The sequence below is a fragment of the Lutjanus erythropterus genome, chromosome 2 (assembly GCF_056507025.1).
Source record: "Lutjanus erythropterus isolate fLutEry1 chromosome 2, fLutEry1.hap2, whole genome shotgun sequence".
Lineage (NCBI taxonomy): Eukaryota > Metazoa > Chordata > Actinopteri > Lutjaniformes > Lutjanidae > Lutjanus > Lutjanus erythropterus.
In genome coordinates this window covers 21,068,675-21,083,892 of record NC_139318.1, presented here as the reverse complement: position 1 = coordinate 21,083,892, position 15,218 = coordinate 21,068,675, and the positions used below count along the sequence as shown (strand labels likewise).

General features: G+C 37.5%; 1 protein-coding gene across 1 annotated transcript; it reads right to left on the bottom strand.

Annotated features, from left to right (window-relative positions):
* Positions 1 to 453: 453 nt before the first annotated feature.
* ankrd52b (ankyrin repeat domain 52b) lies at positions 454 to 15,218 on the bottom strand. The gene is made up of 28 exons (XM_084731808.1): positions 15,081 to 15,218; positions 14,099 to 14,182; positions 13,182 to 13,260; positions 12,946 to 13,016; positions 12,637 to 12,837; positions 12,180 to 12,267; positions 11,273 to 11,415; positions 10,091 to 10,303; positions 9,866 to 9,944; positions 9,650 to 9,764; positions 9,300 to 9,382; positions 9,075 to 9,177; positions 8,627 to 8,695; positions 8,394 to 8,534; positions 8,215 to 8,259; positions 7,052 to 7,163; positions 6,871 to 6,942; positions 6,545 to 6,746; positions 6,221 to 6,308; positions 5,761 to 5,878; positions 5,399 to 5,618; positions 5,053 to 5,140; positions 4,858 to 4,941; positions 3,960 to 4,105; positions 3,518 to 3,600; positions 3,046 to 3,128; positions 1,800 to 1,891; positions 454 to 1,690 (listed from the first exon to the last, which is right to left on the bottom strand). Exons 1-28 carry the CDS (start codon positions 15,105 to 15,107, stop codon positions 1,500 to 1,502), a joined length of 3,120 nt encoding a protein of 1,039 aa, XP_084587934.1. The 5' UTR covers positions 15,108 to 15,218; the 3' UTR covers positions 454 to 1,499.

Here is a 15,218-nt window from a genome sequence, read left to right as displayed (position 1 = left end):
AGACAATCTTCCGCTGGACAGGAAACAGAGAACATGTGCAGAAAATCACATTTCAAATATTTTGTCGAGTTCTAGTTCTAGTTTGTTAAATTTTTAGTGTTTCTGAGATTATCAGTGGCATTGGATGTGAGTAGTTTTGTTTCATTTCATTGCAACATTATAGCTTTCACAGGTGAAATGTAGTGCTGAAACAATCGATTGATTAATCAATCAATTGAAAATTAACTGACTATTTGATAATCAACATTTTACTAATTCGTCAAAAAAAATGCCTCTTCAATTTGAGGGATTTGGTGTGAAAATAAATATCTTTGGGTTTTAGACTGCTAGATCAGAAAAAAACAAGCAACTTAGATCTGTCACCTTGCCACTTGCAATGTGCACTTAATCATTAATAAAAATAAAATAAAAAAATCAACCAGTTAATTGGAAATTAATCTTTTGTTGCAGAAGTAGTGAAATGTCACGTTTATTGAGGATGCAAGACTTTCACAGTAAAAGCGTGAAAGATTCTTCTTTTCCCTGTGCGTTTAAAGTGTTCACATCAACACGTAGTTCATTTTTATTTCTCTGACCTTTCACTTGTCTGTTTTATTCTCTGGCTTATTTGACTGAAATATGATACTCTTGTTATGTAACATCCAGCTAAAAATGTGCTTTTTATTGCACCCAAAGTACAGTACGCACTGACCTGAGGTTAATTTGCAATAATTTGGGAGTTTCAAGTTAATACAAGTAAAAGGTTAACTTCATTTTAAGAACTATATATATATACACACTAGACTCTGTAAACTATATCATTGCTACTATACACATGCTTATAACTTTACTGAACTGAAATGTAACTTATGTAAATCATGATAATATTATAATAATAAGGTCATTTATAACAATGTAGTGTCTGCTACACCCTGGACAGGATAAGAAAATAGAGTCTTATAATTGCATAAAAGGTTTACAGCACCTGTTAGATATTTTAAACAAGTATATTAAGAAGCATTGTCTATAATGCAGACATGCACACACACACACACAAAGACATCCGTAAATTAAAAACACAATCATCCAAGTATTCGTGCACTTATATCAGCTGAGGACGAACATAGAGATTTCAGGCTTTGGTGGTTAACGAGTAAAGAAATTAAGCCAATCGTGACAGGCGGACGGGGATCAAGTGTAGTGTGCTCATGTTAAAATTTCCATTCATTTCTAATGGTTAGTTCTTCATTAAAATAAACATATGTGCTAAACTCAACTAAGGGTGACAGTCAGAGAAAAAAATCTAAGAGGTCTGCTAATATTAGTGATGTGTAAGACTAGATTTATAGAAGCGATCAATGCCACTGGGGCAGAGTACATCGTGTACATGCAGCTGCATATGACACACATGAGAGAAGAGGCACACATGTTCCTGTGTGTGTGTGTTTGTGGAGACTTGGGGCTACACTGGGATGAAATTTCACTCCGTGCAGGCAAGTAGTGCCTGTGGGGCCCCTGACTCAGGCATGACACAGGTTACCACTGGACCCACAGCTGGCAGCAATGCCACAGTTCTTCAAGATGGGGTTGAAGTGGGAGGCCGTGCCAGTGCCGGCCTCTCTGGGAGGGAAAGGCTTCATGGTGGAGAGGATCATTGCCAGACAGTCTGCTACGTTCTTGTTTGGGGCACAGGCCAGAGCTGGTGTGTGGCCTGCAGAGGGTCAACAGGGACAGAATTAACATACAGTAACATTTTTGTGACCTAGGAAATATGGAAATCTTTGGTATTTTCTCACAGAAATAAAATTATTCCTGCTTACCGTCCTCATCTACAGCCATGACTGCTGCTCCTCTGCTCAGTAACACCTGCACTACAGTCGCCAGACCTCTCCTTGCTGCGATGTGAAGAGGCCTGCATGAGTAAGAAAGGCAAGTCCAATTACGGAGCACTTAACGACCATATTAAAGAATTCACATGCAGTATTACTGGGGCCTATGGCAGGCAAATCAGTACTGTAAATATGGAAAACTTTCTCCCTAAACTTTAAACCAGCCTTGTTAAAAGTACCTTAGATCCTATTTTTCCTATGTTTATGTGTGCGTGTGTAAGTGACTATCGGGGACAACAATTTTTGAAATTAGTTAGTTAGTATTGAAGGAGAATGCTGCAGCCTGAAGAAGAGAAACTGAGCAATGATTTAATCCTTATGGGCAACTGTGCAACTGTAAAAGTACGTCCTGTAAAAGTTTTTGTTTTTGCCACTGACAGGCTCAGATTGTTATTCTAAGCATCTGACAACATTATGAAAAGGATCGCTACAGAGAGACCTTTTTTTATATTTACAGAAACAGTCATTTTATTATCACTGATCTAACAATCAACTGGTTGTTTTGTGTAAATAAACCCTTAATTCACCAAGGTAGATGTTAAAATATTCTGGCTGTACACACCATTTCTCTCTGCTGCTTCTCTGATGTCTGCCCTCTGAACTTGGTCGCAACCTGATGAATTAAGGGTTTATTTTGACCAAACCAGAGTTGGTGTTTGTTGGAACAATGGAAAGACAACGAGCCATGAGTTTTATTTTGTTTCCATCAAATTTGAATGAAGATGATAATGATGATGATAGACTTACAGTTTTGCAAGTGGAGTCTGGTTAGTTTGGCAAGAGCAATAAAATGGTTGTTTCTAGATAAGCAAAGCATACCGTACTCTTAAAAAGAAAGATCTGTCTCTGTCGGGATCCATTTCAGAAATTTGTCACTTAGAATAACAACTTGAGTCTGTCAGTGGCAGAAACAAGAACTACTTTGACGGTGTGCAGTTGTACATGAGGACTGTGCTGGAACTTTGTGTCACAAAGCTATAGCACTCTCCCTCAATACTGGACCAATGTGTGAATGTGAAAAATAAAAAATACCTCAGTTACCTTTTAATGTACAAAATTTGTAAGAATTTTCCATCATAAGTGAATAATTATTCACAAGCATCATCACAATGCATTTCATTTTCTGTGCTACATTTGAGCATGCACAGATAACGGTCAGTGTTTTAAGACAACTCACATTTGGAGAGCGCTGTTTGTTGCATTTATGAGGGAGGAGTCGCTGATCTCTCCCAGGATCAACAGAGCACACATCTCATGACCCTGCAGAATAAAACACACTGTATTCAGTGATCTTGTGCTTAAGTCTTCAGTGTCAGAAATTGTGGCTGAAAATGTAATCAAATCGTTAATTTAATTTTAATGTAATTTAGGGAATTTCACACCATGTAATGAACCACTGCAGATACTGCATTAAGTACTATGAAATGATATAACACAACCATTACATTTACTATGTTATGAATGACATAATGTGAATTTTAAAAACATGTTTGATTACATTTTTAACCTAATTTGTTACAGGGATTTCATTTTTTTTAGCAGATCACTGCCTTATCTGACAGATGTTATATTACTGTTGCTGTATGCATGCAAAAGTTATCGTGCCACTGCATGCATACAGTACATGCATTTGTGTGTGTGTGTGTGACCTTGCTGCAGGCTAAGTGAAGGGCAGTGTTATTATTGACATCCACCAGGGTCAGGTCTGGCTTCGCTTTGTGCAGCAAGAACTCTGAAATGCAGAAAATAGGACAACTTTCACAACAAACATAGGCCTTTGTATTTTTAACATCTAGCTGGGGCAACTTAAAATCAGTGCAACCGAAGAACAGATTGATATGGTGTGTAAAACATAACTATTAGTGAGGGTCAAAACAACAGTAGCCATGTGCTAAAAAGACAAATAAGAATTCTTAAATCATCATGTAAGGACTGACTGCTTGAAAAACGAAAAAGTTTAGCCACATAGATACAGAAACATGATGTTTTGTCCACGTCTTCAGCTGAAAAGAGTCTTGAAGTGTTTTAAGGTTTCCAAGGTGTAGATACACATTTTAAAAAACACCAACCACAGGAATTTCAGTCACATACCCACAGCCATCGTCTGTCCACATTCAGCAGCGACCATCAGAGCAGAGCATCCACAGTTGTCCACAGCATTGACTTCTGCTCCCTGGGCCAGGACCAGCTGGAGCCCAGCGACATTTCCTGAATGAGCAGCCGCATGCAGTGGGGTCCTGCATGGACGCAACACATACACATGAAAAACCAGGATGGTCAGACACATTCAATACATCTGAACATGAAAATATTGTTCAGTTTGCATCTTTCTGCAAGCTTTGAAAGGTTATGCATTTGAATTGATGAAACACTGTCACTGTCTATAGGTTTCTTATAATGATGACAAAATATTGCTGGACTAAATAAACAAACAGATCAACTATTGAATTAATTGCCAACCATTTTGATAACCAACCAATCTGTTTTAGAAAGAAATGTCCAAATTCTCAGATACCAGCTTCTTAAATGTGAATATTTTCTGGTTTCTTTACTCCCCTCTGACAGTAAACTGAAAATCTTTGGGGTGTGGACAAAACAAGACATTTGGGGACATCATCATGGGCTTTGAGAAACAGATTTTTTTTAAACCATTTTCTGAAGATAATCAATAGATTAACCAACAATGAAAATAACTGTTAGTAGCAGCCCAACAAAATTCTACAACAATTCTACAACAACGTAAAGTCAGTAAATTTGAGGGTTTAATTGTACAATATTATAACCTTTTCTTGACTACTACTTGAATAAAAACTGCCAGCTGTCTCTAAGAGTTTATTTATTGTATTTATTGCATACAGGCTGTAGTTTATGCCTGAATTGAAAATAACCTCAAGAATTCTACCTTTACAACACCTGTAGACTGATTCATTCCTGCATTGGTGCATGAAATAGATTTGATAAGTAGAGCTCAGCTCAGAGCAGAACCCACCTTCCTTTGGCATCACTAACGTTAACAATTTGAGGACCAGCAGTCTTCACTAGAAGTGCAGCAGCAACATCATGTCCGTTAACACTGCGAAGGAAGAACACAGTTGTAAAATTTTGAGGAACCACATTAAATCTATTAATGCTTAATAAATATACTGTATGTATAATAAGCATTTACTATTACTGTGGTACTCACAGAGCACAGTGCAATGGGGTGAAGAGATTTCCTTCCTGGTTGCTAAAAAGTTTGTTTTCAAGTAAAATTTGCAAACATCCCTCACGCCCTACAGACACAGGATAAAGGACAAATGTTGAAATCTTTGTAACATTTTGGTATTAAATTATTTAAAGGTTACAATGATGCTGATGATAGTGATGAAAGACTGTACTGGTGCTGCGCTAAAAATGTCACATTCTCACATATTTCTGTCATTTTTAATCAGTATTCACACCCACGTTTGCTTCCATCAACACTGAACCAAACCCTTTTTGTTAAAATGACTTAACTACATTTGACATGAGTTCTTGTCCTGATGTCTCACCGTGGTGGGCAGCCCAGTGAGTGGGTGTGTAGCCTCTGTAGTCCAATATGGAGTCCAGAGGGTCAGCTTTCATAGCAGCTTTTAACAAAGTTCGGAGCAGCTCTGTGTGGCCGAGGGACGCTGCGATGTGCAGCGGGGTCCTTCCCTGAGAGTCTCTAAACAGAGCAGAGGCCCCATGTTCCAACAGAGCAGATACACAGTCCTCACTGCCCAACATGGCCTGCAGGGGGAGCACACAAGATATGATGTGAGTGGAAAACAACACATCTGGAACATCAAAAAGGACATATGCATAAAATAATGAAGTGCATTTTAAAGAGCAATAGGTCATGGACAGACACAAACACAGCAAATACACTTACAGCTCTGTGTAATGCAGTGAAGCCCTTTTTGTCTGCAGCGTCAGGCTTCGCTCCTTTTTCCAACAGGATGTAGACGCAGTCAGTGTGACGTCCCAGAGCTGCCAGCATGAGAGCTGTCCTGCACACAATTAAAAAAAAACATACATGCATGAATTGACTGCTGTGAGGATAATTCTCTGATCATGTCAGACTTCTCAAATTGAAATGTAATTTTTTTCTCACAATAGCCAAAGAATAGCTGGAAGTCTATTTATAATTCTGGTGCAAATAAAGGTTTCTTCATTGTACCCATTTTGGTGTAAATAAACTGTACCTGCAATTTTATATTCTATGCTGACATAGCAAGACAAATTTAAAAAATTTATATTAACAGTTTTGTATATAAAAGAATGAACATGTCAAGTGTTTGCCTAATCAATCAATAACTACAAATAAGAGAATGAGATATTAAGTGACTCACTGTCCCTGTGTATCTAGACTGTCGATGATGTCAGCACTTTGTTCCATGTTGACCAATAAAAGCAGACAATCCATTTGGCCCTCAGCAGCTGCACAGGTGAGAAGAGGAAAAAGAAAATATCAGGTAAAAATTTCACTGCCACAAATTTTTATTATATAGATAACATAATAATAAAAAAATATATATATATATCATAAAACCTGTGGTTGACTCTCAGAACAGTATCCATCAACATGACAATAAAACCAAGTGTGTACCATATACTTATATAAGTCCCATCTTATATTAATTCCTCAGAAATCCAACACACACACACACACACACCTGCAGCGTGGAGAGCTGTCCACTTGCGCTTGTGCTCTTTCAGTGTGTAGGAGGCCTGATGTTTCAGCAGCACCTCCACACTTGGAGCAAAACCTCTCTGAGCAGCCAGGTGGAGGGCAGTTCGACCTTCAATGTCCCGCACATCCAGACTCACTAATGTCTCTGACAGCAAACGCAACGCCTCACAGTGACCATAGTACGCCTGTAGGTAAAAGAATGTATAATGACAGTAGAGTTGCAGGCAGGTAAACATGTGGTCTTCACTTCAAAAGTCACATTTGTTTCAGTGTTTTATCATCATAATCATGTTGCTTACAGTTACTTACAGCTAAGTGCAAAGGACTGACAGGAATATTACTTTCAGCCTCTTCTAGACAGTTGAAAGAAATCTCCAGGAGCTGCAAGAGTGAGAGAGGAAAAAAGAAAAAAACAACCACACACAAAACTTCTTGATTAGCAAGAAAAGAAATTAATCTCAGAGCCTCAAAGTCAAAAGATACCACTGACCAGTTCCAGGTGCTGTTTGTTCCCATAAGCTGCTGCATAGTGGACGGCACTGTAACCCTTTGTATTCTTCAGAGTCGGGTTTGCTCCATTGTCAAGCAAGTAGTCTAAACAACTGAACACAGAGCAGAACATTAGGATTCCTGTCTGGACCTTTAGTCTTATTCAAGCAACACAAAGTCATCAAAGAAAAGACATTAAATAAACATCCAATTCACAGTGTCTTTGGGAAATGCATTCAGGATTCTGTTACATGATGGATTTTCTGTTGATTGTTCTGGTATTCTTTTTTTTTAAAGGAAGTGTACAGAAACAAATTAATTTTAAAGCATTTCATATCAAAATAAACCCATTTTCTGTAAAGTCTTACAGATGTTTACATCATCTAACATGACAAAAGTCTTATTTTCATAATTTTCTCTGTCTTTGGTCTGAAAGTTGCACTGATTTGACTGTGATCATAACTTTTTTTAATCTCTGATTTTGTTCTGAACTACTTATTTGAAGTAATGGATGATGGGTCTTTCTCTGTTAAACAAATTCAACACATATTTGTCAACAACAATTAGATGTTATTTAACAATTGAAAGTGGGGCTGCAGCTATTGATTATTTTAGTAATCAAGTATTCTACCGATTATTCCATTGATTTTTCAGATAAGAAATAACCTTGTTTTGTTAAGGAGCAATAGTAAATATACAAAATAATAACAATGAAGATGAGAAAAACTTTGCCACCACGCCGATGTATGTTCTTAACTAGCCATTAGAGTCATTTATTTTATTTCAGCTTGAAATGATCTTAAACTTGTCATTTTCTCTGGCCTGTCTCTATTTGCGACTTGCTATTTTTTGTTTCTTCCTCCATTTTGCAATCTGGGCCATCAAATCAAGTTTTCTTCACACCATATGAGCATAAGGGTGTTGTTTGACAGTGATAATAATGAGTGCACAGTTTATATTTACATAGATTAAACAAAGCGTCAATGCTTCTTTACATCAATGATTTTTAATGACCGAGTTTCTTGAGGAACCGTTTCAGCCCTACCTGAAAAACATCATTGTAGTTTTTGCAGATGTGCAGAAGACCACATCTAACTCATGAATATAAAAGTCTCTACTTCATGACTAACAATATGTATGATACTAGAAAAAAGTGTGACTTACAGAGAGGCTTCTTGTTCTTTTTCTTCACTGTAGTTTGTTTCTTCTCTGTGGAAAGAAAGACGGACACTTGTAAAACTAACTTGAATGAGGTCAGAATTCTCTACACTGAACCGTCCACGGGATATTATCCTCTGAGTAAAAGGTGTAAAATTTGACAATGCCGGTAAATGCTTTCTTACCCACAGAAGGTGTGTGAGGCAGCAGCATAGTGCAGGGCGCTGCAGCCCGTCAGATCCAGTTCATTAACGTCAGCGCCAGCTCTCACCAGGGAGATCGTGCATTGGCTGTTCCCGTTAGCTGCAGCGTAGTGCAAAGGTGATCTGCAAAGTAGAACAGGGAGCATCAGGTAGTACAGGTAATAAACATCAGAGCAGAGTTAAATTCTTAGTTTCAGATATTTAGCGCTGCTTACCTTCCTAAATGATCTCTTACATCCAAGTCAACAGCACTGCTCAACAGCAAGTTCAAACACTCAATGTTTCTGTCACATGAAAATTAAGTTAAAGTTAGATTTAAATTGACAGATCTGTGTCAGAGAGCTTATGAACAGGTTTGACACTATTTGCTTTTTATGACCAAAATCAAACAAAAAATAAGAGAAATGTTATTTTCACAACAAACAGAACACCTAATTAAACTATCAACAATATGTAGTCATGGAAAATCATTTGTCAAACAGTCTGGATGACGGGCATCACACTGTAAATAGCAGGAAAACAGTTTATGATCAGTTGACAAAAAACATAAAAGGCAGATTTTTGTCAGTGAGTCAAACTCTTCAACTGAACGTACATGCACATGTAGTCAAGTACAATATAGCATAAATATAACAGTGTGTGTGTTTGTGTATGCTTGCTCACCCTCCACAAGCAGCTGCATGCAGGCAGGTTCTCCCGTGGTCGTCTACAATGTTTATATCAAACCCAACTGACGGCGTTTTAGACGGCATGATGTAAAACTGGCCTGAACAAGACACAACCAACAAGAACTCTTTGTTAAGTGGAAATATTTTGAGTTAAGGCAATGGTAAAAATGTAACAAGAGGATTGAGGAGCATGGCTTAATGACTTCAAATAAATTCTTACCATTAGACAGTAACTTTCGACAACAGTCTGGAAATCCGTAGAGCACTGCCAAATGTAGAGGAAGCATCCCATGAATGCCCTGTCTTCAGAGATGATGACAAAGATTATTTACTTGAACATGCTGGGAAGCTCAAACTGAGCTTCAACAATACAATTTATAGAGTTTTTGTGTATGACAGCTGACATGATGGGATGAGAACACAAATTCCAAACAATCAGAGAGGAAACAACATGTCTCAGTACAGTTAGATCATACTAACTGACTCTTTCTTTCATTGTGAGTGCACACTTTAAGCAGTGTAACTGCAAAAGGTTATACATCAGAGGATCTTGAGCTGGGACAGACGTACTTGGCCTTGTCAGCACCATTTGTCAGCAGAGTGCTGATCAGTAACTCCTGTCCATATCTGGCAGCGACATGAAGAGGAGTATTTCCAAACATATCGACACAGTCAACCTCCCCACCTGCGCGCAGAAGTAGAAAAAAACATGATGTGAAAATGATGAAAGGTTTCAGTTGAGGACATTCTCTGGATAGTGTAAGTATTTTTTGTAATTTATGTTACCGTTTTGGATCAGAATCTGAGAGCCTGTGAAGCGCCCATGCATAGCAGCCATATGCAGAGGACTCTTCCCTTCTTTATTCTGTAGAACAGCAACAATGAAAACAATATGTGTAGTTAAAATAATGTCATAAATCATCATAATCTGCATATTTAATCTTCTGACCAACCACTACAATCCAGTAATGTGTAATCATGTATTTCTTCTTTTAAAAACCAGCTCTTTACCTGCACATTGACATCAGCACCATTGTTGATGAGCAGCTCCAGACACAGCACCCCGCTGGAGGAGGCGGCAGCCAGGTGCAGCGGCGTGCTGCCGTGGTGGTTGGGTTGATTGATGTTGGCACCACAGTTCACCAGCTCAGTGGCCACCGCGTCCTGCCCCGTGTGGCAGGCCATGTGGAGCGCTGTGTTCCCAAAAGCATTGGGTTCATCAGTCTGAGAGGAGATGGGAGGGGGTAAAAAAAATGGATAAGCATAAAATGAAACATGTCTGGTGATTTGAAAGCTTGAGAAACTTGATTGGCAGCCCAAGAAATATTCTAAGGTGTTATGAGTGTTCAGAGATGAGTGACTGTGCTGATGATACCTGGAGGCATCTCAAAAGAGAAGGAGAAAAAAATTTAAATGAATTTGGCTTGTTCAAAGGGAGAGACTGCTACATAATATACTTTGGTACTACTTTACATTACAGCTAAGGACAGGATAGGAAGGGGCCAAAAACAAAAATTTAAGGACAACAATGAGGCAAAAAGTAGATTAAGCAATACGGATGAAGCAGCAGCATAATAAGTGACATATTCAATCAACATGAAACAATTCAAAGAGCTCTGCAGGACACAATATTGATCTTATATTACTTTACTTATAACTATGGGCTGCTGTGTTTTGGGGTGGAACTGAGCCGAGTGTTGCCTGATATCTTAATTCTGACTTTGAAACAAAGACAAATATCTACAAATATTCTACAAACCCTCTGCTGCAGGATCAAGCACATTTAATTATATTGTCCACAGAACATGAAGTACATAAATGACACATACATGACAGAGCTGCAATGATTAGTTGACTAATCAATTGACGGAGAAATAATTGTGAATTATTTTGATAATGGATTAACTGTTATTAATATAAGTTATTCATACAAAACTCCCATTTTCAGCTCATGATATGGAAATTTTCTGCCTTTCTCTTTCTGACATCATATGAAACTGAATATTCTTGGATTCAGGAAACAAGACATTTAGACATTTCCTTGAACATTTGGACAGATTTTTCACTATTTTCTGACATTTTACAGACCAAAGGACAAATTAATTCATCTAGAAAATAACTGTAAGATTAACTAATAATGAAAACATTGCAGCCCTTACAACAGCTAAAATAATTTATTACGAGCCACTTTACCTCCACCACCAGTCTCAACAGATATTTGACCACGTCTAACTGTCCACCGGCAGCTGCAGTGTGGAGTGGAGTGTAACCTTGTTTGTCTTTGCACGTCACATCACCGCTGTGAGACACCAGCAGCTTCACAACCTCCAAGTGTCCTGAAAGAAGAGCTTTACATTTAACACAAGCATCTACCAATGCACACACATCACAGCACACCAAACTCTCCTGCTGGCCTCTTTGCAGACAGTTTCTGTACCTACCAATAAAATACAATATCCATCATATTTTTGACTCAGTTAAGACAGATTCTTTTTCAAAATCAGACTAGTTTAATTTAACAGAGGTTGTGCTGAGAAGTCAAACCAACTATGTATTGTTATCATAATCAAAAATGTAATGCAATGTCAAAAATGTAAGTTTTTGTATATTTCTATTAATGTTCTTAAATCAGGATAGATTATTTATTCTGACTTCAAGTCAGGAGTAAATGAGATTTGAAGACAATGAGAGTATGTTAACTATGTGCATTCCCTATGAACAGAGTTAGACTCTTTTAGACACTTGTTTCTCAGTGAAAAAAACTCCTGCATTTTTGTGCACAAATAATCATTTTAGCACATCATGTGATATTCAATACTTACAATATTGTCTTCAGTCCACAACAAAATATACATTTACCCAGCCACAATATACATATGCTCACCCCCCAATAATATCCCAGATAAGTGTCAAATTCATGGTTTTATGGTAAAATAATATTGCAGCAACCTCTGACTTCACTGACCAGCTATAGCTGTTAAGAGTCAGTTCTCAGATGTTTGTTGGGTGTTGGTTAGTTTGTAATGATCTATTCTTCCTTACATTTATGTAAGAGAAAGTTTTTATTCTGGGTTAAAGTGACAATATATACATCACTTACCAAGGTATGCAGCCCAGTGGATTGGCTGCCTTTCCTTCTTATCTTTGGCACTTGCATTAGCACCTTTCCTAAGGAGCAAGTTCACCATCTGGAGAAACAAAATAACTGGATCAACCAGCGTCAATCTACACCTACAGCATCAGTGTGTCTTTACAACAGCTTAGCAAACATGCTTGAACATTTATTCTAACAGGGCTCTGGATATATTTTGGTAACACAGAGGTGAAAATATTGTGTGAAACTAGACTAAAATATATTATTACACAAATGCCATTTTCCACAATGATGGAAAAACTGCCAGAAACCAAGATGATGTCTCAGTTATCATTCACTTCCCTAAAATTAATCTACTTTCCAGCAGTGTTATTTATTGAAATGACAACTATCAAATATAAAAATTGAACAGTTATCAAACAGAGGGAAGACACTGTTGAATACTATCAACTTTCCAGTTTACCTCTCCATCGCCACTGTGTGCTGCATGATGCAGTGGTGTCCTTCCTGACTTGTCAGCAACATCCAGGCTGCACACATGTGGTATCAGAGCTGAAGCGCAGCCTGCAGCCCACTTTCCAGCTGCCATGTGTAATGGTGTTTGCCAGAATTTGTCCCTTGCGTTGACCTCTGCTTTGTGCTTTAGCAGCAGCTCCACAGCCCTCTGAGGAAAAACACAAAGTTCAAAGAAGGAGAAAGTCAAACATTAAAATCTGGTGGTCAATTCCTCAGAAAAATCATTTTCCCTCTGCATTATAAAATGGGAACATACTTCATTTCGAGAGGCAGCCGCTCGATGTAAAGGAGTCAGCAAACCCTGGTCCTTAGTGTTGACTTTTGCACCTGAAACAGAAAGCAAAGACAGGCTTTTCTTTTTGAATGTTTGTAAAAACAAAACAAAACATACATGTTATTGATATTATGCTTCTTATTTACTGCCATATTTATTAACATATATGTATGTTATAAAATATTAACATATTTCAAGTGAGACAAATAGTTTTCTACCTGAGGCAATAAGTAGGTCCATAATATGGACATCGCCCAAATAAGCAGCAGCATGGAGTGGTGTGCTTTGTTCTTGGTCCTGAGCAAAAAGAAAAATCAAACAAAATCAAATAATGAAGTAGGCAAGCATTTGCACAGTAAATGTACAGTTTAAGCTTTTTAAAACTCTGGTTCTACATGTTCATAGGAAATATTTGATCAAATTGGCATTTTGCATCAAATGTGTCCAGAAAATTTGCTTAGTAACCTGAAAGTAACCCAAAGCATTCACAAGTCTGCATTTACAACTGTGCTGGCAGTCAGAACACACTGCCAGAAGCTGAAGTGGTTGCACAAGCTAATATATATCTTAACGTTTGACCCAAAATACAGTGCAAAATACAACAAATATCGGCTAGAATAATATTTGATTTGACAGATTATGATAAAGCATATAATCTGAATTTTTAGGCTTAATGCTCTTTAAAAGCAAACATATATTCATGTTTTTTGATGTACTTTACAAGAAAAATCAAATGAACATTTGAAGAGTCTGAACTGTTCTTTGTTTTTGTGGTAATAGTGATGTCAGTGAGGTTTGATTTGGTCAGAGCTGTGGATTATTAAATCTTTGCTCACTAACTCTGAGCCTTTCTTATCCTCAGGCGTGCATAAAATTTTCCAAAATAAACAGGTGAAAAAAGGAAAAAGAAAGAAGAAATGGATATACACTGTATTGTTGTTGATTAAAACTTAAAGTAAAATTAAGTTAAAAAAAAGTTTAATTATTATATGTGTTATCACCATCGGCGATGAGAAGCAAGTAGTTATCGGTTATCAAACAGACAGAAAAAATCCATATCACACATCACACAAATGTGATAACAATAACAACAACAACAAAAATAATTGCTGAAATAAATATGTGATAATATTACCAGTGAATTGACATCTTCATTGTGGTCCAACAAAAATGTCACTTCTTCTGTGTTTCGGCTGAATATAGCCTGGACCAATGGAGACTGAAAGAGAGATTTGACAATTAAAATTGCATTAGAATTAGGTGCAGTTCAGTATATTTTTCCACATATTTTTAATATTTAGACAGAAAGAACTAACCCCCATAGAAGCAGTGATTATACACAATTTCAACTAAAACACCTTCATCAACAAATTTGGTGAAACCAGCTGGGAAAAAAATACAGTCATGACTTAGCTGGTGTACAATAAAATCTCTTCTCTGTGCATATCCAGGAATAATGTCAAAGATTAAATGGACTTATGAGAAATACAGATATACTAATGGTTATTATGCAATCTGCTTCATTAAAGTTAATGATATCACGTAAAAGTCAAAGTATTTTTATTTTATTAGCATTAATTCTTAAAACGTATTATCTTCCTCCACTGCGCTGCATCACCAAGTCAAATTCCTGTGTACTTCTGATTCCGTTTCTGAACTTGACTGAACCAAATAAGAGGACTACATTTGTTTGAAACGTGCAAAACTTCTCGTGAATGTAGAAAGATTTTTCTTGGAAATCTGGACATGACTCAGCAAGATTTGTCATCCTCAGACAGCACAAAGCAAACTTAAGTTATGCAGTAGATAAATATGGATCCATTTAAAGACTGATGCTTAGAGTGTTTGTTTGGCAGCAGTGTTTGTACTTTATGTACCAGGGAGCCCAGTGACCCCAGTGATAAGGTCTTGGTGCATTACAACATTGAAACATCGAACATCAAACTGAAGCTTAGTCTTGTTTTGCAGATTAATTATTTTGTACCATTAACAAGCCTTGTAGCAAACTTTGCTCGACATGTCGCTAACACGATTAGCCAGCTGTTTTCAGTGTTGGAGAGGAGTACTGTTAATTATTTAACGTTACGGTGGTCAACAGGAAAAGCTATATTTACTACCTGGTCCTTGATATTTCTTAACTCCATGTCCCAATCACTCTGGAAGCTCCTTCATTGAGACTGTGTGTAGAGTTGACTACATGTCACTCTGTAGCAGCTTGTTAGCTTAGCTTTAGCTTAGTTAGCTGATGGCTGGGA

Bases quoted from the DNA above. Each gene is read 5' to 3' on its own strand.
- ankrd52b (XM_084731808.1), bottom strand. From the start codon at position 15,107: ATGGAGTTAAGAAATATCAAGGACCAG. The intron at 9,945-10,090 runs GTAAAGAGCTGG...GCTGTTCTACAG, and splicing joins GTGCTGATGTCAATGTGCAG to AATAAAGAAGGGAAGAGTCC. The intron at 8,260-8,393 runs GTAAGAAAGCAT...TTCTTTCCACAG, and splicing joins GCCTCACACACCTTCTGTGG to AGAAGAAACAAACTACAGTG.